This window comes from Capsicum annuum, chromosome 8 (genome assembly GCF_002878395.1).
Source record: "Capsicum annuum cultivar UCD-10X-F1 chromosome 8, UCD10Xv1.1, whole genome shotgun sequence".
Lineage (NCBI taxonomy): Eukaryota > Viridiplantae > Streptophyta > Magnoliopsida > Solanales > Solanaceae > Capsicum > Capsicum annuum.
The window spans coordinates 148324734-148347953 of NC_061118.1; the positions used below are offsets into that span (position 1 = coordinate 148324734).

The 23220-nt window shown below is 31.9% G+C and overlaps 3 protein-coding genes across 3 annotated transcripts in view; all 3 read left to right on the top strand.

Annotated features, from left to right (window-relative positions):
* Window positions 1-8150: 8150 nt before the first annotated feature.
* LOC107856826 (thioredoxin-like protein CITRX, chloroplastic) overlaps window positions 8151-23220 on the top strand; it is a 32016-nt gene continuing 16946 nt past the window's right edge. Inside the window, exon 1 of the mRNA XM_047394539.1 lies at window positions 8151-8180. The gene's annotated coding sequence lies outside the window, so the exon portion shown is untranslated. The remainder of the gene's footprint in view (window positions 8181-23220) is intronic.
* LOC107856817 (aspartyl protease AED3) lies at window positions 13477-17013 on the top strand. Its single transcript, XM_016701786.2, has 3 exons — window positions 13477-14044; window positions 15428-15902; window positions 16387-17013. Exons 1-3 carry the CDS (start codon window positions 13550-13552, stop codon window positions 16746-16748), a joined length of 1332 nt encoding a protein of 443 aa, XP_016557272.1. The 5' UTR covers window positions 13477-13549; the 3' UTR covers window positions 16749-17013.
* LOC107856822 (U-box domain-containing protein 11) lies at window positions 19664-22742 on the top strand. Its single transcript, XM_016701793.2, has 2 exons — window positions 19664-20968; window positions 22698-22742. The coding sequence occupies exon 1, from the start codon at window positions 20033-20035 to the stop codon at window positions 20966-20968; it is 936 nt and encodes a 311-aa protein (XP_016557279.2). The 5' UTR covers window positions 19664-20032; the 3' UTR covers window positions 22698-22742.

The window sequence follows — 23220 nt, forward strand, 5'->3', positions numbered from 1 at the left end:
TAATAATATTTAATTTTAAAAAATAGATGACATGTTTGTCTATGGTTTCGACCACTGCTTCGTCTATATTACCCCTAATTGTTCCGTGATTTACTATATTACCTCTAATTAATTATTATAAGTCATTTATATATTATAATTAATAATATTTTTTATTATATTACCCCTGCTTAATTATTATAGGTCATTTGTATATTAGAATTAATAATATTTAATTAAAAAAATAGATATTTATGACGTTTGTTTCAGCTGGTTTAACCGTTATTTTACTATATCATTACTAATTAATTATTGTAAGTCATTTATGTATTAAAAAATTAATAATATTTAATTAAAAAAATGGATGGCATGTCTGTTAGTATTACACCTAATTTTTCCGTAATTTATTATATTATCCCTACTTAATTATTATAAGTCAATTATATATTAGAATTAATAATATTTTTTTACTATATTACCCTAATTAATCATTATAGTTCATTTATATATTATAATTAATAATATTTAATTAAAAAAGAGATATTTGTGACGTTTGTTTCAGCGGATTTAACCGTAATTTTACCATATCATCTCTAATTAATTATTATAAGTCATTTATGTATTAAAAATTAATAATATTCAATTAAAAAAATCAACTGCTTCGTCATTTACTTTGTTATCCTAATTGCTCAGTAATTTATTATATTACCCCTAATTAATTATTATAAGTCATTTATATATTAAAATTAATAATATTTTTTATTAAATTACCCCTAATTAATTATTATAAGTCATTTATATATTAGAATTAATAATATTTAATTAAAAAATAGATATTTTTTACGTTTGTTTCAGCTGCTTTAACCATGATTTTACTATATTATTCATAATTAATTATTATAAGTTATTTATGTATTAAGAAATTAATAACATTTAATTAAAAAAATAGATGACATGTCTACCTGTATTATCCCTATTTGCTCCGTGACTTGCTATATTACCCTAAATTAATTATTATAAGTCATTTGTTTATTAGAATTAATAATTTGTTTTACTATATTACCCCTAATTAATTATTATAAGTCATTTATATATTAGAATTAATTATATTTAATTAAAAAATAGATATTTATGACATTTTTTTCAGCTGCTTTAACCGTAATTTTACTATATCATCCCTAATTAATCATTATAATTCATTTATGTATTAAAAAATTAATAATATTTAATTAAAAAAATAGATGGCATGCGTGCTGTAGCTGCTTCAACCATAATTTTGCTAAATATCGCTTTTAATTAATTATTATGAGTCATCTAAGTGTTAAAAATTTAATCGTATTAAAAAAAAACATAAAATGATAAATTAACTCTTGATGTATTAAATTAAGTTGACCTCCTTCGATCGTGATTTTACTGTATCACCCTAATTAATTATTATAAGTCATTTATATATTAAAAAATTCATAATATTTAACTAAAACATTGGTTTCGACATGACTGCTTCAAGAGTTGCGCCGTGATTTTACTATGTCACCCCTAATTAATTATTATAAGTCATTTATGTATTAGAAAATTAATACTCCCTCCGTTCCAAATTATGTGTCATCATTTTCTTTTTAGTCCGTCCCAAAATAAGTGTCGTCTTTCCTTATTAGGCAACTTTTTAAAGACGCAATTACCCTTTTACCCTTATTGGTTCCACTTAATTAAAAAAAAAAAAAGATATTGACACATTTTTTGATAAAGGATAATTTGGTAAACTTTACCAAGTCTTCCCTTTTTTCTTAAACTCCGTGTCCGGTCAAATGGCGACACATAAAATGGGACGGAGGGAGTAGTATTTAATTAAAACAAGAAAAATATGAGTTTATGACATGTTTGTTGCAGCTACTTCAACCATAATCATCTTTGAGAAGATGATCCAAAATTTTGTTGTTAATTGAAGTATCTTTTGTTTCAGTTTTTATATGAAATAATCCTATGAATATTAGTTTTACATCTTTTTTATATTTTGTAACAGGTCTCAATCTTATCATCAAACAATTAAAATAACCCAACTACACAACACATCACACTTTTTTATCATGTGGAAAGAAACTATCTTATAAAACTTCACTCCTTAGCAAGTACCGTCAAATGGTTATTATTTAAAAAATTATCGTTTTAAATCAATGTACATTTATGTTTGTATCTCATCAATATCGAACATTGGTGCTAAAAGATGTCTATAGTGTTGAGCCCGTGCTGACATGGGGCATGCACCTCTAGTCTTAAGATATAAATGAGGGTAAAATAGTTAGACAATCAAAGATCTTTCCTAACAAATGTCTTCTTACGAGGCACATAAAAGAAAAACATGTAATTTTCGACCAAGCTTGGTTGGCCTAGTAGTTAGCTCATTAGGTCGCTTAAGCAAGTGTCGGGGGTTTGATTCCCGCCTTGTGCATGTAACAACCAATTGGCCTGGGGCAAACCCTTAAATGGAGCTCAGATCCGCTAAGAATTAGTCCTTGGCCTGTCAGGCTGGGGGATACCTTGGGGAAAAAAAAAAAAGATAAGTAATTTTCTTTACAAAATAAATATAAGTTTGAATTCCTATATTATTTATTCTAGCTTCCGGTCAATGATAATTAGATAGCTATGTGTAACTATTTTGAAGTGTTGTAATTGTATAATTTCTTTCAAACGCAAGTGCATATGGTTTAAACTCTGGTTAATTATTTGAGTAAATACACGAGTTACAAGTTTCAATTTGCAACTCTTAAGGGAGATTTTCCGTTCTAAAGAAATAAGCAAGTTCGTTCTAGAGCTATGTTTGGTATAGACATTGTAGTATAAGTTTGTTTACATAGTTAGATCATCTTTGTTTATTGTAAGAAGTAGTTTTTTTTTTTTTTTAAAAAAAGATTACAAATCATATTAAGGAATTTAACCTATAAAGATTACAAATCATGATGCATACAAAGTAGTTAGAACTTTTGGGCTGGTCTATTATGCCAAGGCAGCCATAGTAAAGAAGGATCTATCGGCACCTTGAGTTTGAAATGGTTCATCATCAAAAATAAAATATCATATGATGTGTCTGTTGTAGTGGGTTGACAAAAATACTACTACAACTACTATTAAATTTTGTTATCCATCGAGACTTTCATGTAGCCCACTTCCATAAACATATACAATAGCCACTGCTGCTTCTTATTGATAAAATATTTTACTTTAAACATTAAAGTTAAGTAGAAAATCGTCATCTTTTTTTCATTGTTAAGTACAGAAAATTTAGTAAAATCTTCTTTGAACTAGTTTTTTCTCTTCTTTCTTCCTTTATTATAAAAGTCTTTATTTTTTAAAAAAAGAAAAAAATCACTGAACATTACCAGATCATTAAATAGTTTGTTTTAATTAAAGATTCACTTAACTTTGTCTGTATTTAATAAAAATTAAAATACATTACAATTTTAACTATATCTAAAAACAAGTCCCTTAACTTTGATGTAGTATTAGAGAAAATGTCTTCTTTGTTTTCTCATAATGACATTTTTTATCATACGTCAACAAAATTGAGTGATCTTTTCACTTCAAAATATAATCTAGTCACTCATGTGATGCATGGGTAAAATTGAATAACTTTTTCGTTACAAAACATAATTTTTTGACTTTAATATAATAAAATAAAAATCAAGTGACTATAAAAATTAAGAAAAGCATTCTGTTCAGTTCTTGAAAAAAAAGATAGAATACATAAACGATCCCTTATACTTACGCTAATTGCCAACCTCTTCTCAACACAACAAATTCATTTTGTTGACAAGATCCAATTTTTGGTGTAACTTTTACATCACATGTCATGTCTCTAGCTAAAATATGTTTAATAGGTACACTTTTTTGTCAGCTATAAGTGTTCAATAAATATTAACCCTAGCTTAGATGTCAAATTACATATTCGAATCAATCAAATTTAGGAAACCTCTTATGTATTTTTTAGTCAAAAAAATAAAATACAATCTTGTTGCTGACCATTCAATTAATTAACTCGTAATAGTAAGTTAACCTTTCAAAAAGTGAATCAGCAAATCTCCCTTTAAACATATGCTATAATATATAGTATATATTAGTATATGAGATACTATATGATACCAGTGGCAGATCTAGCATATATTCAGGTGTTCATTCGAATTCTCTTCGACGAAAAACTACACAATTTATACACGATTAAAATTATTTTTTATATATATATTGTATATATTGAACCCCTTCGACTAGTTCGCACAAGTAGTAGTCTTTTTATTTGATGAAAAAGGTGGTGTGTAATGTGTTTGTGTCGGTAGATGAATGATAGGGGCCTTTCTCGTGAACCTAAAGAAATTAGAAAAGGTGCTGTGCTGCCCATTCAAGAAGTGGAAAGTGAACAGGTAAAGCACAATATGATAAAGCTGCAATTCACCAGAAACACATAGTGTAAATTATACTAGGACATTAATCATAAAAGGAAATTGCCTTTTTCTTCCTCCTCCTCCCTCCTTTTTTTGTTGATTAATTGGAAAATGGAGACCAAAAAGTGACCCCATATCATGGGCATAACATTATATTGGGGCATCTAGCTAGTGTTACTGTTTTGTTACTCAATCTAATATTATGCTCACAGGGGCGGAGCCAGTGTGGTTGATGGGGGTTCGGCCGAAAGCCCTATCTTTTGTACAGACTCTATATTTGTAATTAAAAAATTCAAAAAATGTGTATGCTGGTAGTCCAGTGGTAGGCGCGTTACTTCCGCATCCCTGAGATGGGGTTCGAACCCCCAAGCTTCAAATCCTGACTCCGCCTCTGTGCTCACGTCTCACTTAACTTCTTTTACCAGCTTCTGTCTTTTTCACCCCTTTATAGTTTACTGGTTGTGAAATTTTTTAACATAAATAGTCGTTTGTGCAATCTCTTAAAAGTAAAAGTAAAAAAAAAAAGGCAGCTTGGTACACTAAAGCTTTCGCTATGCGCGTGTCTGGGGAAAGTCCTCACCCACAAGGATGTATTGTACGCAATCTTACCTTACATTTCTGTCAGAGGCTGTTTCCAAGGCTTGAACTCATGACCTACTGGTCACATGACAGCAACTTTACCAGTTACTCCGTCAACGGATATATAATATAGGTAGACAGTATTATATAATCAAAGTATGATCTATGCATACCAGTTAAAAAAGCAGTAACTATTGAACATGTTTGATGTTTGGATTAATTTGCATGCATTTTGATTAATTTTACTAGGTATATGTCACTTTCACCAACACAAATATCATATAATTCCGTACACCAACATATAAGAAGAAATTAAATCGCGTATGTCTTTGCTTCTATTGAAACTTGAACTTTGATACCTCACCTTCTCGATTCATTTTGTAAATTATTAGGGCACAACATTGGATGCTAATGGTTTGGTGGTTATCTTGAAGAACAATTACATATGGATTTACCCCTTTTCCAGTGTACAAATTACCGCACCTGTTCAGTTGACCAATAAAACAACAATTTTAAAGAAAATTTTAAAAATGACACCTTGTTTATCGAAACAAACGAACTAGTGATCAAGGGAAGCCAAAAATTAGACTAAAAATAGGGCACCTCTCACTGGCAAAGATGAGAAGTAGAGTGGTCACATGCATGCCAATATCTTCTACGTACACTGTGCCATTTTCCTAACTGACAAATTGAGCAGTTGAAAGTCACCATTGGGCTGTCTAATTTTGTTGTCCTTCCTTAGCTTGTTTTATGTATATTGTGCATCTCACCTTCTTGTTTGTCAATGTTAACATGGAGAAGAGGGTAAAGCATATTCCATCCTATTTCTCACCGACACTCAAAACACCCTTGTCCAATTTAATTTTATTTTTTTATTTTGGAGCTTGGGTTAAGAAATTATAGTTTATAAATTTAATTTATATTGAACCAGGTCAAAATATTCATTGTGAGAAATGTAATCAAAATATTTTGAAAAAGGAAACTACGAGGTCATACCTTTCATTAATTGTGGAGTATTAAGGAAGAAATTTTCCATGTGAGCCTTTGTTTTCCCTCGAACTTGAAATAGGAGAAGCCCTAGGCACCCTTTGACTTTTTTAAAAAATAAAAAATTCAATCAAGTGTAAGTTCAAATGATACAATGACAACATTTTAGTTGTTAGTACATAATTAATTAAATAAAAGTATTTCTTCTTTAATTTTAGATGTGACGATATTTAGTATGGTAGAGCTAATTAAAGAGGTTTAGAGAATGCTTCCACCTATTTCCACTGAAAAGGACCATTATATTTGGCTTCATCGAACTTAATTTTATAGAGAGTTAATGATCAGGTTCTTCTCTTTTTCTTATTAAAAATTATAGAAAATTCAATACATTTTCCTGTAGTTTGGAAAATTCATTTTAGTTCTAACAAGTAGAGTGTATAAACTATAAACTACTTTAAAAATAGGGCTGAACATCAAGCAATCCCTTTTATAGGGTTGTAGGGGCCAGCTAAAATTGACTCTTAATAAGATCTATCTCAATTAGTTTAGTGTATAGTTCATTATATTAATCTTTCGTAGCTATCATTGACATGTTTGACTAGAAATTTTAAAAGCATTAATAACCACACCGAGATTCACATCAAAGTCAATTAATATAATATACTTATTTTTTAGCATATGGAGTACATTTTTTAGCACTTAACTATAACTAATTAAGTAATATTATGTATTTTCATTTTAATCTTCTTGATTCTTAAAGTAAAATATTTAATTAGAGGTAAACAATCACTGCTGATAACCCATCTTCTCTAGGGTATACCTTTTTTCATTTTTGGTACATCGAGTATGGCATCAGATGGAGATTTTAATCACTTCATTTGAATAATCAGGTTCTAATCTTAATTCTTTTATTGTTCTAAGTGTCCCTACTCTTAATTTGTCAATATATTACTAATGGAATCTATCAAATCATTCTAAGGACTGACCATCTTTTCTTTCCCTCATGCATGTGCTAATGCTCACTATATTATATATTACTAATAATATTCTCAAATGAAACGTTGATCCTAATTGCAATTGCAAAAGTGATACCCCACGCCAAAAAATGTCTCCAAAATTAGTTGCGAAATCAAACTTTTATATTAAAGAATTACAAAAAATTAGAATGCCAAAGGGGTTAATTATTAGCAGATATGATATAAAGCAATTTTATTTGTAAACATCTTTTACCACTATATATGTTTGGATTTTTCTTCATATCAAGGAAATTCAACAGTGTCCGTATAATAAAAAAGGTCATTTTTTTACTTTATTGCACAATATACACGTGAGGTCCGATTGAACCCCCTTGGTTCTGTGTCAAAATAATACACTCCCTCAATTTATGTAACATAATTTATTTATTAGTTAGTACCAAAAAAAAATTACATTTTTATAATAATTAAAAATAACCTAACTTTGAAATTTCTGTCTACATTATTAAAATGATTTATATACACAAAAATGATCTCGGATTGTCTTAGACCATAAATTTGATCAAAACCTTTTTTTTTCTTCTTAAAACTATTTGCGAAATCGAACTATATAACACTAGTAATAAGAAGAGCTATTTGTGTGGGTCTCTCCATTAGTGCCTTTTGCTTTTTCTTTTTCCTTTTTTATTGGGGTTAAATCCATAATCTATGGCCCGATGCGTAGGGCTGTGCGAAAAAAAAATGAATCGAACCGATAAAAATATTATTGAGTTATTGGGTTAACAGTTTTTTATTGATTTTATGAAAAAATTTATTGGGTAAATGGTTCGATATCGGTTTTAGCTTATTGGGTTATCGATTAAACCGATAACCTAATAAGGATACACTAAGTTACTCCCTCCGTTTCGGAATAAGTGAACTGTTGGGGTATTTATTGATAGTTCAAAATAAGTGAATCATTGAATTTTTTTTCAAATTTGCCCTTATGATTTGACATCCAATTAACTTTTGAAAAGGTATTACAAGGTCAGATTTTTCTTTTCTTTTTGGGTAAAAATGAAAAGTTATGTTAAATTTATGTCTTTAATGCCTTTTCCTTAATATGTGTACCAAAATCCAATAATTCATTTATTATGAAACGGAGGGAGTATTATTTTATCCCTATTTATGTTATATATTTAAATCTCTCTCTTTATCTATCTATCTATCTCTCTCTCTCTCTCTCTCTCTCTCTGTCTATATAGATATAGATATAGATATGTGTATAGATTATATGCACTACTAATTCATAATTTAGTGATTCACAAAGTATTAACCTATTTAGGGCAACAAAGGCACAATATAAAGTTCGACTGTTATCGTAATAAAAAGTTTGAAGCATTTATAGCTTTCAACAATTAGGATTCAATTTTTTCCCTAACTAACATTCAGTTCAAGTTTAAAGATTCTTGTAAACTAAAATGCATTGCGTAGGTTTTGGAGGTAATTAAGATTTCATTTTTTTATGTTAGTTGTTACTATTTCTATTTTATAAGTATTTTCTTATTGGTTAAACCAAAAACCGAACCGTTAAGGACCAAAAATCGATAAGAAAATATCTTATTGGTTGGTTATTGGTTTTATATATTTAAAAACTGAAAACCGATAAATCGAACTAATAACACGTAAAAACGAACCGAACCTACCGATGCACATCCCTACCGATGCGTACTCTATGGGGGCTTGTATGATTGGCAATCAAGTTATAATAGAATTATAAAGTATGACTTTTGAGTTTTGATATAGAGAATAAATAATATTAATGACAACATTTATTGGATATATATATTCTCAATCAAGTTATAATTTAATTATAAAGTATGACTTTTGATATGGAGAATAAATAATATTAATGACATCATTTATTATATATATATACACGCGCACACACAGTATTTCCTTCGTTTCGAAATAGTTGGCCTGACTTGATATTTACTTTAAGAAAAAATATTTATTAGGAACTTATTTTATAATAATAGTATTATTAATTATGCTTTAAGAATATAATTAGTCATTTAATAATAGAGATAATATTGAAAAAATATAATAAAACTATCTTGATTTCATAAATGGGACAATTAAATTGAAATAAATTAAATATTTTTAGCAAGAACAGGTCAACTAAAATACATGTATGAAGTATACTGTAAAATACTTGTCTGTTTTTTATAATAGATAAATTTGAATAAATGTTTATGTCAATTTTAATTTTAACCTCCTTAAGGATGTTGGAGGAGGAGATTTTGATCATTTAATTATTTTAACACAGGATATATAGTTAATGATATGGTAATATGTATCTAGAATTGTCGATAGCAAAAATAAAAATCCAACCAAATGTTCCAATATTGAGACCCAAATTCTATACCTCGAAATTGTGTATTCCATAAAGCAGACGATCCCTTCTGAGTTTCTATTTACTTCTCCATGTGTTCTCTTGGTTTATAAGCATAGTAGAAAATGACAAAAAAATAGTATACGTTGAAATGTCAATCTCTCTTTCAATAGACTCAAGCTTATAATATTATAAAATAAATAAATATACTATTTATACAACGGCACTCTGAATTTAATGCCTACAAGTTCAACGTTGAAATATTTGGCATGGAGTTGATCATCTCCGTTATATAAGATCATGATGAAGACCCAAAAAAGCCTTGCATTAATGGATAGATCCATATTATTATAATAATATATTTCTAGAGAGGGATTAAGTAGGGATGGTAGACTGGAACGTGATAAGTAAAAGTGAATGGAACGAGTATATACAATTTATTTTCTTACAATTCAATATTTGTCTTTTCATTTTTATATTACTTGACTCTTGTTGATTAGACACACCTCTTAAAATTTTTTTAGTTAGATTCATATTTTACGTAATTAACTTTATTAGTGATGTTTTAAAAACTCTAAATTTGATTACTATTATTTCACATAGTAGTAGTTATTGAATAATAATGGTAATATGAAAAAAGTATGCAATAAAACTCATTTATGCAAAGATCAAGTAAAATGAGAAGAAGGAAGTAGCTAGTTGTACTTGTAACAAGGAATTTTTTTTTTATAGTAGTGTTAGTTGTTATTGTTGTTGTTGTTGTTGATGATCAAAGAGCTCTTTTGGCAACGAAAACAAGAGTTTAAGAAGGGCTTATAAATAGTTGTCTTTCTGGATAATTTAAAGTATAAATAACATAAATACCAACCTTTTTGGAAGTAATTACACTCTTTCTCACTTTTTTAATTACTTTACTCTCTTTCCCTATTAATATACATAACATAACCCACATATACATAGCATTCTGTGTATATGTTGGGATTTTGGTAATATGTTTAGTGAGTTGGATTTTTTTGTAATATTGAAAACATAAGTTGTGTATTTGTGTAATTTTTAGTAATTTAAAAGCTTAGTTGGGGAAAGGGCAATATAAGTGTGTATTTCTTTTTCAAAACAATTAATAGAAGTGAGTAACTAACAAAATCTCAACATAAAAACTTGCACAGGCTACTAGTTTGGTTGGATTACACTAATACAATTGATCTCAACATAAAATTTGTATAAAATTATATAATGTTTGATAGACGTACTAAATAATACGTATATACATTGAGGATTATTTAATGCGGTAGAATATATGGGTAATAAGAAACGTGTATTAATAATGATGAGATTACATTTTAAGAAAAAAAAATCAAAAATATTTTTTTTAGAGTAAGTAATTCATGTATAACAATCTCGTAACATAATTCACGTAACAATTACCTTCACGAATAGTTATTAATCGTACTAAACAATTTATAAATTACTAATCTATGCAGAAGTTTACTTCTATATCAAACAACACGAGTGTGCACAAACTAGCTAGAAGCAAGGGGGAGCTAACATATGATTCGAACTTTTTTCGGTGAAAAATTACACTATTTATATATATTATTAAAATTATTTTTTATGTATAAATAGTAGATGTTGAACCCTCTTCGATTAGTCCGTACGTGCACTTTTGAACCATCTGATCAGTGAAAATCCTCGCTCCGCCACTCACGAGAAGTTTTTTCTTGTTAAGTATCTTTTCTTTCTTTGTGTCCATAATACAAGCCGTTAGAAAAGGAGCACTAATTGCAATATATATTTAAGAAGACAAAAGCAAATCTGATTTTGACCAACAAGTGGTGTTGTTAATATATGCATGGCACTATAAGAACTTGATTAGATGGTTGGAGGAAATAGACAAAAGTAGATAGAATGTTATCACAGACTGAGTACCATTTACTAAGCTTGTTGCTTAATTCATGTTGATATTTTTCATAGATATTCCATTGGTCGTCACTATATGACAACTTTAATTGATTATAAAAATTGTCCCAGAAATTGAATACCAAGAAATAGTAGTAATATGTTTTTTTTTAATCTTTTATGTGGAGAACAGAGAGGAGAGGTGCATGACAAGATATGTAAATGGAATACAGTCTGTATCAAACTAGATACTTCTCTCCTCCTCTCTTGCTCCCAAGTCCCACCCATGTTCTAATAATTCAGACGAAATGGTCTAGAAGATCCTCGTACTTATTTTAATTTATCGTATCGATTGCTATACACTACCCTTGAATTTCTTCAAAACAAGAAGGGAAAGGACTTCAGAATTACTAAATGGCGGATTTCGGTTGAAGTTTTAAGGGGAAAAAGGCATCGTTTCCATTCCAAACTATACCCGAAAAGTCTAAGTCACATCTAGTGACCTATTACACACCTTAACTATAAAAAAGTGATACTTTTTACACCCTGTCAGACATTACACCATTTGCATGTGGTGTGGTGTTTTACACGCGCTGCCACGTCAACGCCACATCAGCACCACGTCAGCATCATCCGAAAAAATAATAAATTTATTATTTTCATAAATTCTTCTTTTTTCTTTCTTCTTTTTAATTTAAATCCTTTTTCTTTCTTTCTTTCTTCTTCATAATTTTTTTTTATTTAAATAATTATGTTTTTTCCTTCAATGTCCAAAACAATGGAAGTGCACGTATTCTTTAATGTCCAAAATCATCTTCTTCAATGTCTAAAACCTCTTCCTCCTTCTTCTTGTTCTTGTTCTTCTTTTTCTTCAATAAATTCTTCAATGTCCAAAACCATCTTTTTCTTTTTCTTCAATTTCCCAATGACCATAATGTCATCTTCTTCTTCCATTGTTGATATAAAATCAATACACCCAAGCAACAACTTCATTCAAATTCAATGTTATATTCTTCTTTTTTTTCTCCAATAAGTTTTCTCCAATCTTTACAAGTCTCATAAAAAAAAAATAATTTGATAGACTTTTTTTTTTTTTAATTTCAATGATTTTCAACAAGATGAGTAAAGAATTTTGAAAGTACAAGTATCACCAAATTGAATTAAACTTCTTCTCCCATAAACAGATTAATTTGAAAGTACATCAACAAGATGAATTGAATTTAGAAAACAATAGTTCAACTGTGTCCGGTGAACCTTCTTCTCACTTCAACACGTCGATTCAACGATTCAACTTCTCTTTTTCTCTACAAAAACTACTATGAAAAAATCATTTTCATCAACCACAAGGAGCAGTGGTTGTGAATTGAAAAAAATGAAGAAGAAAGAAGATTGAGATAGAAATAGAAAAAAAAATAAAAATAGGGTTGAAGGAGAGAGAATCTGTGTGGGGTTGGGTGATGGGGTGGGGTTTTAAACAATAATTTTGACTTTAGACGCGTTTTTTTTTCTTTTTAATTTAATTTTATTTTCACATCAGATCTAGGGGTGTAAATAGTTTCACTTTTGTATAGTTTAGGTGTGTAATAGGTCACTAGTATAGTTTAGGTGTAGCTTCGACTTTTCAGGTATAGTTTGGGGTGAAAACGATCTCTTTTCTCAAATTTTAAGTGATAATTAATTGATAGCTTAAAACACTTAAATACAAATTGTATTACTCTCTCTGATAGGAAATTTTGTTTTGAAAAATGCAGTTGGATTCTTGATATTTTCCCAAAAGACAGGGTAATTACCCTTTTGATCCTTCAATTATCTAAACTCAGATATTTGTCCTTGTAATATTTCATATGGTAGCCTTGAGTAATTAAGATATAGTAGTATACATTTTTGATCCCTTAAAAATATAGGAAATATATATGTTATATTTAGCTCAATCTTAGAACTCTATTCCCTAATAAATACAAATCTAACATAATATACAACAACAACATACCCTGTGTATTTTCATATAGTGGACTACGCAGACCATACCACTACCTCAGCCCTCAGGTGAAGTGTAGAGAGGTTGTTTCCGATTGACCTTCAATTTAGGACCGATAGCAGTATAAATCTAACATAATATAAGAGCAGTATAATTAATTAAATAATTTGTTTAACATAATACACGAGCAATATAATTTAAATTTGTGAAGATTTAGAAGTAGAAGGACTAGGAGTGTAAATATTAAAAGATTAAAATCAAAATTAATTAAAAGAAAAGAAGACACACTCCACTATATATATAGAGGTAGGTAAACACCCTTAAACCACACCAAAACCCAAAACAAAAGCCAATGGAGGGCACTATCCATATTCTCTCATTATCCCTTCTCTTAATCCTCAGCCTAGCCCAAGCAGGGGAACTAACCAACCCCAAATGTGCCAAGTTTCACCAAGACAACAACAAAGACTCAACAACACTACAAGTCCTGCATGTAAACAGTCCATGTTCACCTCTTAAACAACAACAAAAGTACACATCATGGGTGGACAATGTCCTCCAAATGCAGTCCAAGGACACAAACAGGCTACAATTCTTGGCTAGCCTTGTGGCTGGTAGATCTTTTGTCCCTATAGGTTCTGGTAGACAAATTCTACAGACCCCATCTTACATTGTGAAGGCCAAGATTGGAACACCACCTCAGACATTGATGGTGGCTTTGGATAATAGCAATGATTTTTCTTGGTTCCCTTGTAGTGGATGTGTTGGTTGCTCATCTACTGTTTTTGCCTCCACTAAGTCTACCACTTTCAACAATGTTAGCTGTGAACGTGCCGTATGCAGCTTGGTATGTAATTATCTAGTACTCACCTCTGTTTTAATTTATTTATAAAAAGAACTTTTGAATCTTATGCTAATAAACTAAAGACATATAGAATATAGCGAAAAGTTCTTTTAAGTCTTATAGTTTTAACATTTCCCGTAAAAAGTTGAAATTACACTTGTCTTCTCATTTTGAAGTTATAGAAAGAACCAAAGACTTTTTTAAGTCTTAAAGATGCATATGGTGGCATTGCTATAACTACAAGAGCTTGTCTAAAATCTAAAAGTAGAAAGGTTAGTATTTAATAAAGTTTTGAAATGTATCATTCTTGACATAACAAATTAAAGCATAAAAAGTGTCAATAAAAGTAACATTTATGCAACATATACCGGTTTACGTTTGTGTTTTAATTTGACTTACCACAAAAAATTTAAAAGTAAAAGAATAACAATTCTATTCATGATTTTAAATATGCCATGGAATGTTGAAATTGGAAGGTTGTTAAATGTAGAAACAAGACCATAGAAAAGAGTAAAATATTGAATAGGTCGAAAATGACATATTTTTAACCAAGACAACAAAAAGAACACATAAATCGTAGTAACAAAGAGGGTAGATTCAGTAGTTGGAACTTAAATGATGTAGGTACATTTCTGCTACGATGGAATATCTACAACATTTTTGGATAAGTTCATATGAATGACATAAATAATTCGCCTTCTGTGTCTTTTCAATTTAATGATCCTACTCGATTCAAATAAGCTTAGCTATATCAGTTCATACTACTCCCTCCTTTTAATCCGTTTAAAAAAAAGCCGCTCTTACCTTTCTAGTAACTTTTAAATTTTAATTTTGCCATTTTTAAGATTATAAGATTGAAGGATATTTTAGTATATTTGACGTATTTTAAATTTAACACATAAAATTTAAAAGTTTTTTTTATTTTTTTAAATTCTGTGCCAAGTCATACTAGGTGTTTTTTTTTTAAACAAAGAGAGTAATGATTAAGAATAAACTTTTATCGACATTAATTTGATTTAGAATTAAAAACAATCATGATTTTAGAAAAATTGCTGCCATGTTATTCGGTCGAAGAGTAAAATCCGAAAAAGTAGGTAGAAATTAGATGAAGCAATTCATTCTTTTAAGATCGTGCTAAACTCGTAAAAATTAATGTGAAGTTCATAACGCGCTAGATACGGCGCGTGAGGTCAGGAAAAGTTGTTCCTTTCTGGCATTGTCGATAATAATGCAAATCAGCCGCAGGGCCCGTGACTTTTGTCACATGATTTGGTATTATTATTATTGTTATTATTATTATTCTCGTCACATGATTTGTAATGCTAATTACTAAAATTATACTAAATATATTATCGTTATTGTTGTTTGCTAAATTTACTTGCTTAGGTACCAAAACGGGACTGTGATGCGGGCACTTGCACGTTCAACCTAACCTACGGTAATTCCAACATAGGTGGAGGCCTCTCAGTAGACACATTTGCACTCTCTGCTGACCCAGTACCCCAATTCAACTTTGGTTGTATCCGAAAGGCCACTGGCAGCTCAGCTCCACCCCAGGGTCTATTAGCTTTGGGTCGTGGCTCATTGTCATTTATGTCCCAAGCTGATAGCCTCTACAAGTCGACATTCTCCTATTGTTTGCCCAGTTACAAGTCTCCCAACTTTTCTGGCACACTTAGGTTGGGTCCGAAAGGCCAGCCATTAAGGATTAAGACAACCCCATTGCTAAGAAACCCAAGGAGATCATCTTTTTACTATGTCAATTTGGTCGGAGTTAAAGTTGGCAAGGCAATCGTCAAGATCCCTCCTAGTGCTTTGGCTTTCAATCCTAACACCGGCGCTGGCACAATCATTGATTCCGGTAATTCAAGTTTTAATGATTATTCCTAGTTACTTTTAATCGTCGCAATAAATCTTTTCATATCTTAACTATCAATTGTCAAGTTTCTTATCATAGATACATTTTTAAGTTTCAACGATACACTTTTTCTACGTGAATGATACTAATTGATATTTCAAACAGGAAAATGAATAATTAACGGGTGAAATGTGTTTTTGATAAATAATTCAAGTGACTCGCACCCGAATAATTCAGAAAATTCGAGAAAACAAAAATATTTTAGGTGCATTTTTGTCGCTTCACTCTTTAATTTAACAAGATCAACTATTTAGTAAAATACAATTTAACTATTAACGATTTACATTTTCTAATTATGGTGACATCCGGGTAGTAAAAGTGAACACGATATATATATATATATATATAGTTGAGATACGTTAGATATGTTTTTTTTTTTTAAGGTCAATCAACTGAAGCACAATTTATTATTTTTGGTCATTGTTAGGGACGGTATTCACGAGACTAGTGGAGGCAGCATACACAGCAGTGAGGAACGAATTCAGGCGTCGAATGGGTAGGAACACAACAGTGACATCACTTGGGGGATTCGACACCTGCTACACCGTCCCAATTACAATTCCAACAATAACACTCATGTTCGCCGGAATGAACGTGACGCTGCCACAAGACAACTTCCTTATAAGAAGCAGCTCAAGCACTACCACTTGCTTAGCTATGGCTGCTTCACCTGCTGATCCAGTGAACTCTGTACTCAACGTCATCGCCAGCTGGCAGCAGCAGAATCATCGGATTCTCTTTGATGTCCCCAATTCTAGGGTTGGCGTTGCTCGTGAAGCATGTAGCTGAGAACGACTGTTGCGTACTAATTTGGATTTTTCTTAATTTAAGTTAAATGTGGACCTTCTTTGGTATTTTTATCTGCTTTATGAATTATTAGGGGGAGAGAGTTTGGAACTAATTTCATATTGTCGGTAGGTGTATTTTGCTTTTCCATATAGTATTATTGTCTGTGTCACGGGTTTGAAAGTAATAGTTCCTGTTTCCAGATACTCTTGTTTCTTGGCTTCCACACCTTCAAACGAAAAATAAAATAGTAAAATGATTACTGGTCCCTCCCTTCCAATTGTGCCACACATTTATAATACTGTACCACTGTTTACTGTTAGTTTAATTGGTGAACAAACACTACCAAACAATAATTCAACGATGGTAATGTGAAAAAAAATAATGATGATATAGAAGGTGGTTAGTTAATTGGATTAAAAATTTGGTATAAAATATGTATTTGATTTAAATTAGATAAGCTGAAATTTTTTAAAGGAAAAAAGTTTTTAACCTGAGATTTTTAAGAGACTTTGTGAGAAAAACTTTGGAGATGAACACAACATTGTGTTATTTTATCTCAGAATTAATCTAGTTGTAATATATCAAACGTCCAATAAGATATGAGTAAAGTAACACACGCAGTTCTTTTCAAATTCATTTGTGAAATTACATTGATATGTTATTGTTATTATACAATATTGTTAACCTTTATTTGACAAATCTAGCAGCACCCTTATCCTGGATTACAACTAAGACTATGAAAAATTCATGATGTGGTATTAAAAATTCTGTATAATATATATATGTCTTACATTTATGACCCTAAGGCCTAAGCTATATATTAATAATTTTAAAAAGTCAAATTCATCCATGTTATTGTTTATTTTTTAGAAAACGAAGAAGTCAAATTCATCCTCGTTTTCTTTTTTGTACTAGTTTGTTTCGTGACCATACCTTCCTTGTGCCTCTCCATGATTCCCAATTGACCATTTAATTCTTATCTAGCCATCACAATCCACTAGTCACCGGACCATCTAGGCACAGCGACAGAGTCAGATTTTTGATTAAGGGTGTTCATATTTTTTTTTGGGCAAAGAACTATTTAAAAAACAAAGAAAATAAAGCACTGTTGCACCTGCCAAGGTCAAAACCGGATTGTTGACGCGGAAATGCATACTCTTGACCACTAGACTATACTTCTCTAGCTTGTCAAGGGTGTGCAACAATAAGTATATAACCATAAATATCTATGTTTAACCTATATATTCAAAAAAAAATTCCGACGAAGGGTGTTCATCTGACCACCATTCGTTGGCTGTGGCTCCGCCACTGTCTAGGCATCCACCTTCCCCGACTTTTTCCATGGGGCATGGGCTAATAAACACCCAATCCCATATCCCTATCAATTCGTGGAGAAAATCAAACGTTGGATATGGACAAAAGATTAAGATTTTTCAAATAATAGAAAAGGGCTAAATACATATGGAGCCCTGAATCATGTTTCTATTGAACGCCGAAATCCTTCGTGTGTCAATTAAACATAATTACTAGTGCAATACACCATTTACTATGAGAGTTAGAAGTTATAATTTACTATATATATATATTCCTCTTATAGGTAAAATTCTTCCAAAATATTCAATGCAGACAAAAATTACGTACTTAGAACATAAAAGACAATTGTTTTCAACAATTGGAGATCTTGAATAGGATATGAAGTTAACATCGTAGTGATTTTCTTTTCTTCAACAAAACAAATTCAATATAAAATATCTGAGTTCTTGTGTAGAAATTTAACATCGAAAATTAAATATTGTGTGTGTAATCAAGTTGTGCACAAAGAGAATTGCATTTTTATGCTTCATGGGAGAAGAAGAGGCGTTAAGAGAGAATTTGTTAAGTTTGGTGGGGTGTATGAAAATGGAGAAAAATGATTGTTTTCCGATGAAGTGAACGGTGGTTCGAACTTGGTCAATGAATGTGTTGGATGGGTTCACCGGCAGCTCGCCGAAAAACGGGATGAAGGTAGCTGTGATTTTTACAATGGTGGTTTAGTGATGGTGTTGATCGTTGCCGTTGTTGGTATGTTCACTGGTGGTTTCTCCGGTGAGACGGAAATGAGGGAGGGATAGCTGGTTGTGTTGGGGTTTGTCGAAAAAATCAGAACCACGCGATCCTCTTCTTTTTTATTGTTGCTTATTACGATATATCAGTGTGTATGTCGTATTGTTGCTTTTATCTTCCTTTAATGACTGTTGCGCATTGTTCAAGTGGAAAAATGAAGGAGTGAAGATGAGGCCTTTTTTTTTCTTTTTATTGAAAATTGTGTTTGAGAAGTAAGAAAAATCAAAAGAGGCCAAAAACAATAAATAGGATGGATATAAGGGAAAAACTAATAATAATGGAAGAAGAGGGAGAAAGAAGAAATCGAATATATGTTATTAGCTATTGATGCTTCAACGATGGAAAGAAACAAACGCTTCTAGAGGAAGGAGGCATAAAAATGATTTTTTTTATTTTGTTATTTTTTTTCAATTTTTTTTTTTCTCCTTTGATGATATGTAATTGTAGCATTGATTATAGTTATTATGTCTTGACAAGTGATTTTTACGTTTTGAACCTAATATGAAATTGTGCAATTTATACTTAATTGACATAATTTTAATATAGTTGAAGTGTTTAATAGGAGTATATCCTAATTTAGGTGGCAATACGGAAAAAATCAACAAATTCAAGAAATTACGCATATATTTTTAGTCATAGAAAAAACTCCAAATTAAAGATGCTACTTGAGTTGAGGTTCCTTCATAAATAATCTCTCTATCTTCACAAGATAGAGGTCAGATGTGTCAAACTTTATCTCTCCAAACCACCTCATACTTGGTATTTCAGTGAATCTGTTAGTCATGAATGTAAATAATTTACAAAGAGACATACTACAACCATATGGTCCATATCGAGGGTAACAATTTAACCTGATTTCAGCTTAATGCCTTAATTGGCTATTTATTACCTATTCCACCGAGGGTCACAATTTTCATTAATTAAAAGTTTTTAAAAAGTCCAAATGACACTAGTAATTTTCAATCTAATTTTATGTTCCCACTGTTTTAATTTTTTCTCAAAGGGAAAAGGACGTCTGTACAGAAACACACAGCACACCAAACTCTCCTAACTCAAAGTCAACAATGGCGTAATTTAAATTATTAATAACATGTATCTCAACTATATTAAGGAATTTCTGATTAGTTCAACGAATTGTAATATGCTGAAAAATTGCCCTGAGGAAAAAGTAATAATCGGAAATGGAGGTCAAACGAAGGGCGGTGAAGAACCTCGTTACGAAGCTGAGTTCCGTATCGGAGCAAATCCGAACCGAAGCAATTTGTGAACTCAGATTAATTTCAAAGAACGATTCCGACAGCAGGCCGTTGATCGCCGACGCTGGAGCGATTCCGTACTTGTCGGAATCGTTGTACTCTTCGAACAAACTGTCTCAGGAGAACGCAACCGCCACGTTGCATAATCTCTCAATTTCCAACAAGGATTTGTTGATGTCCACGCGCGGGCTCCTCGATGCGCTCTCCCACGCGCTCCGGAATCCTTCTTCTCCGTTCGTAGCTCAGTGCGCCGCCGCGACGATATTCAGCTTATTGACCGCGGAGACTTATCGGCCGATAATTGGGCACAAGAGGGATATTCTATTCGGGCTTATTGATATAATTAAGAACCCTAATTCGGATTCTAGAACTGTTAAAGATGCGCTTAAAGCGCTTTTTGGTATAGCGCTTTATCCGTTGAATCGTGCTCAAATTATCGAGCTTGGAGCTGTACCCCCGTTGTTTTCGTTGCTTTGTAATGACGGTAGAGTTGGGATATTGGAGGATGTTACAGCTGTGATCGCGCAAATTGCTGGTTGTGATGAGAGCTGGGAGGCGTTTAGGAGGATATCAGGGGTTGGTGTATTGGTGGATTTGTTGGATAGTTCAACTGGATCAAGCAGTAGAACTAAAGAGAACGCAGTTTCAGCTTTGCTGAATTTGGTGCAATGTGGCGGAGAGGAGACAGTTAATAGTATTCGCGGCACAGTTTTAGGGGCTGTGGATGGTATTATTGAAGTGGCGGAAAATGGAACGGAGAAAGGAAGGAGCAAGGCAATGGCGTTGTTGAAGATACTTGATGCGAGTTCTTGTACCTTTCAAGAGGAGCAGATGGACTACTTATCGAACCACTCGTTATGAGTATGTCAAATATATCTCTTTGGTTATGCTTGTATAGATACCTTTCGTTTAGAGTTCGTGTTTGTACTCTTTGTGATATTATATAACAGTGAATGGGGTGTGAAAATGCATTAATGTGGTTGTAAGGATTAGTTTGGATTGAATACTAACTAGAACAAACTGAATACCACATGATTTGAATTTTCCTTTTCCTATTTTTAATTTGTAGATAAATCATTTCTTTTTTAGGCGTTTCTTATTTTGTATTAACAGAATATTTAGAACTGTATTGCATTGGCTAGATATTGTTAAAAGGACCATTGCATTACCTGTTTGATGATAAAGTTATTGCCATAGAGAGCAGAGGGTTAGTTCAGTCAATTGAGTATTGATTTCTCCATTCTTTGATAAGTAATCTGAATAGTTATACATACAAGATGGTCTGTCCACTCTTATGTGTGCCATTTCACTATCCTTTATAAATTACTACAGTAGTTTGTTGGTTCATCGATGTGTAGCTTTAATCGGTTTAGTTCATTATTTATTTTGCACAGCACAAAATACATTAGATTCAAAGGCTCTACATCCACTCTAAAACCAGCTTCTGTTTCCTTTTTCTCTTTAGCTTTTGAAATATGTGGTCATGCTTATTTCAGAATAGTTAGTTGTTCAATTTAGCTAAAGCCTGATGATTGTCAATTAAGAACGGAGATTCGAATGATGCTATCTGTTGAAGCCTTATCATAAGTTGCGCTCCAGTGGCATCGCATGTGATAATCTTTCTCATGTATGATGAAGGCTTTGGCTTTATTCTAGCAAAGGGTCTATCAGAAACAACCTCTCTATCTCAACGAGGTAGGAGTTATGTCTGCGTCCACTCTACCCTCCCCAGACCCCTCTTGTCAGATTACACTGGGTATGTTGTTGTTAGTTGTTCAATTTCTCGATTTTCATTTTTTCCCTTCAACCAGTTTGTGCTTTTAGATTAATAAAATTTAATCTCATGAGGTAGGGGTCAAGTGATTCCACGTTGTTTTGGAACATCTTACGAATTATGTTTATAAATGGGAATATATTATTAGACTTGTGACAACTTGAAAAGTAGTAGGTTAGAGCAGATAAAAATGTCCTCTCTTTTCCTCATGGCCACGAGTAAAATGTGGGACATGTCGGTGCAAATCTAATTTTATGAGTTAGAGACTTTGGTTAAGAAGGGGAAGCCTTAGCATAACTGGTAAAGTTGCTGCCATTTGACCAGGAGGTCATGGGTTTGAGCCATGGAAGCAGCCTCTTGGAGAAATGTAGATTAAGGCTGCATACAATAGACCCTTGTTGTCCGGCCTTTCCCTGGACCCTGCGCATTAGCAGGGGCTTAGTGCATTGGGCTGCCTTTTAGAGAATTTTGATTAAGTTGAGACTTGAGTTTAATTTGTTTTTCTGCTTTAAAATTGTTTTAAGATGGAAATTACTAAGTTGAGTCTTATTTGGTTGTTCTCTGTTTTGGTGACTTGAGTGTTACCTCAACACCATGGACTCTTTCCAAAAGAATTCCATCATCTCCACTTTCTCCTGTCCCTCCTTATGAATGTTACACCAATTTTCACTTAGCGTAGCATATAAATTAAGCTTTTCCGTTCATTCTTTTTTTGTCGTTCCATTCTAAATACAGGAGAGATGGACTTACTTTCTTCTTCTCCTGTATCTCTTTGTTAGTCTTAAATTGTTTGGTTATTTCCTGATAACTCTACAGGTTGCAGCAGGACTATCCTGTTAGATGCATACATGCACAGAACCCCCCCCCCCCCCCCCCCCCCCCACCCCCCCCCCGGTTTGTTTCTGAAAATGGTATCTTCTGCTTCTGCATCCCCCCTGCTCACTGCTACTGCGAATGGCTAGGCCTCTGAGGGTGATGCTGCAGAGCATCAGCCTTCTACTGTGGGGGCTGCGCAATGCCCGCGACGTGGCTGCAGCACATTCTATTGATGTAAATTTTGAAACTATATTCAAAGTGATTATTTTACGTTTATAAGCCAATTATAGGTCTTGCTGAAGAGAAGAACCTGAGATATCAGATTTCTCTCCCCAAAAGCTCGTGTCGTGCTCTCACTATTTGTTCACATCTCATACAAATTCCAAAAATATATGTTTCATTTCTAAAATTGAAATTAAAGCATAAATTGCTGAGTTTTGGGGAATAGAAGGTGAAATGGAAGGGAGACGGTGTTACTCTATAATGACTCCTGAATGCTGTATACCTATAAAAGCGTACCTTG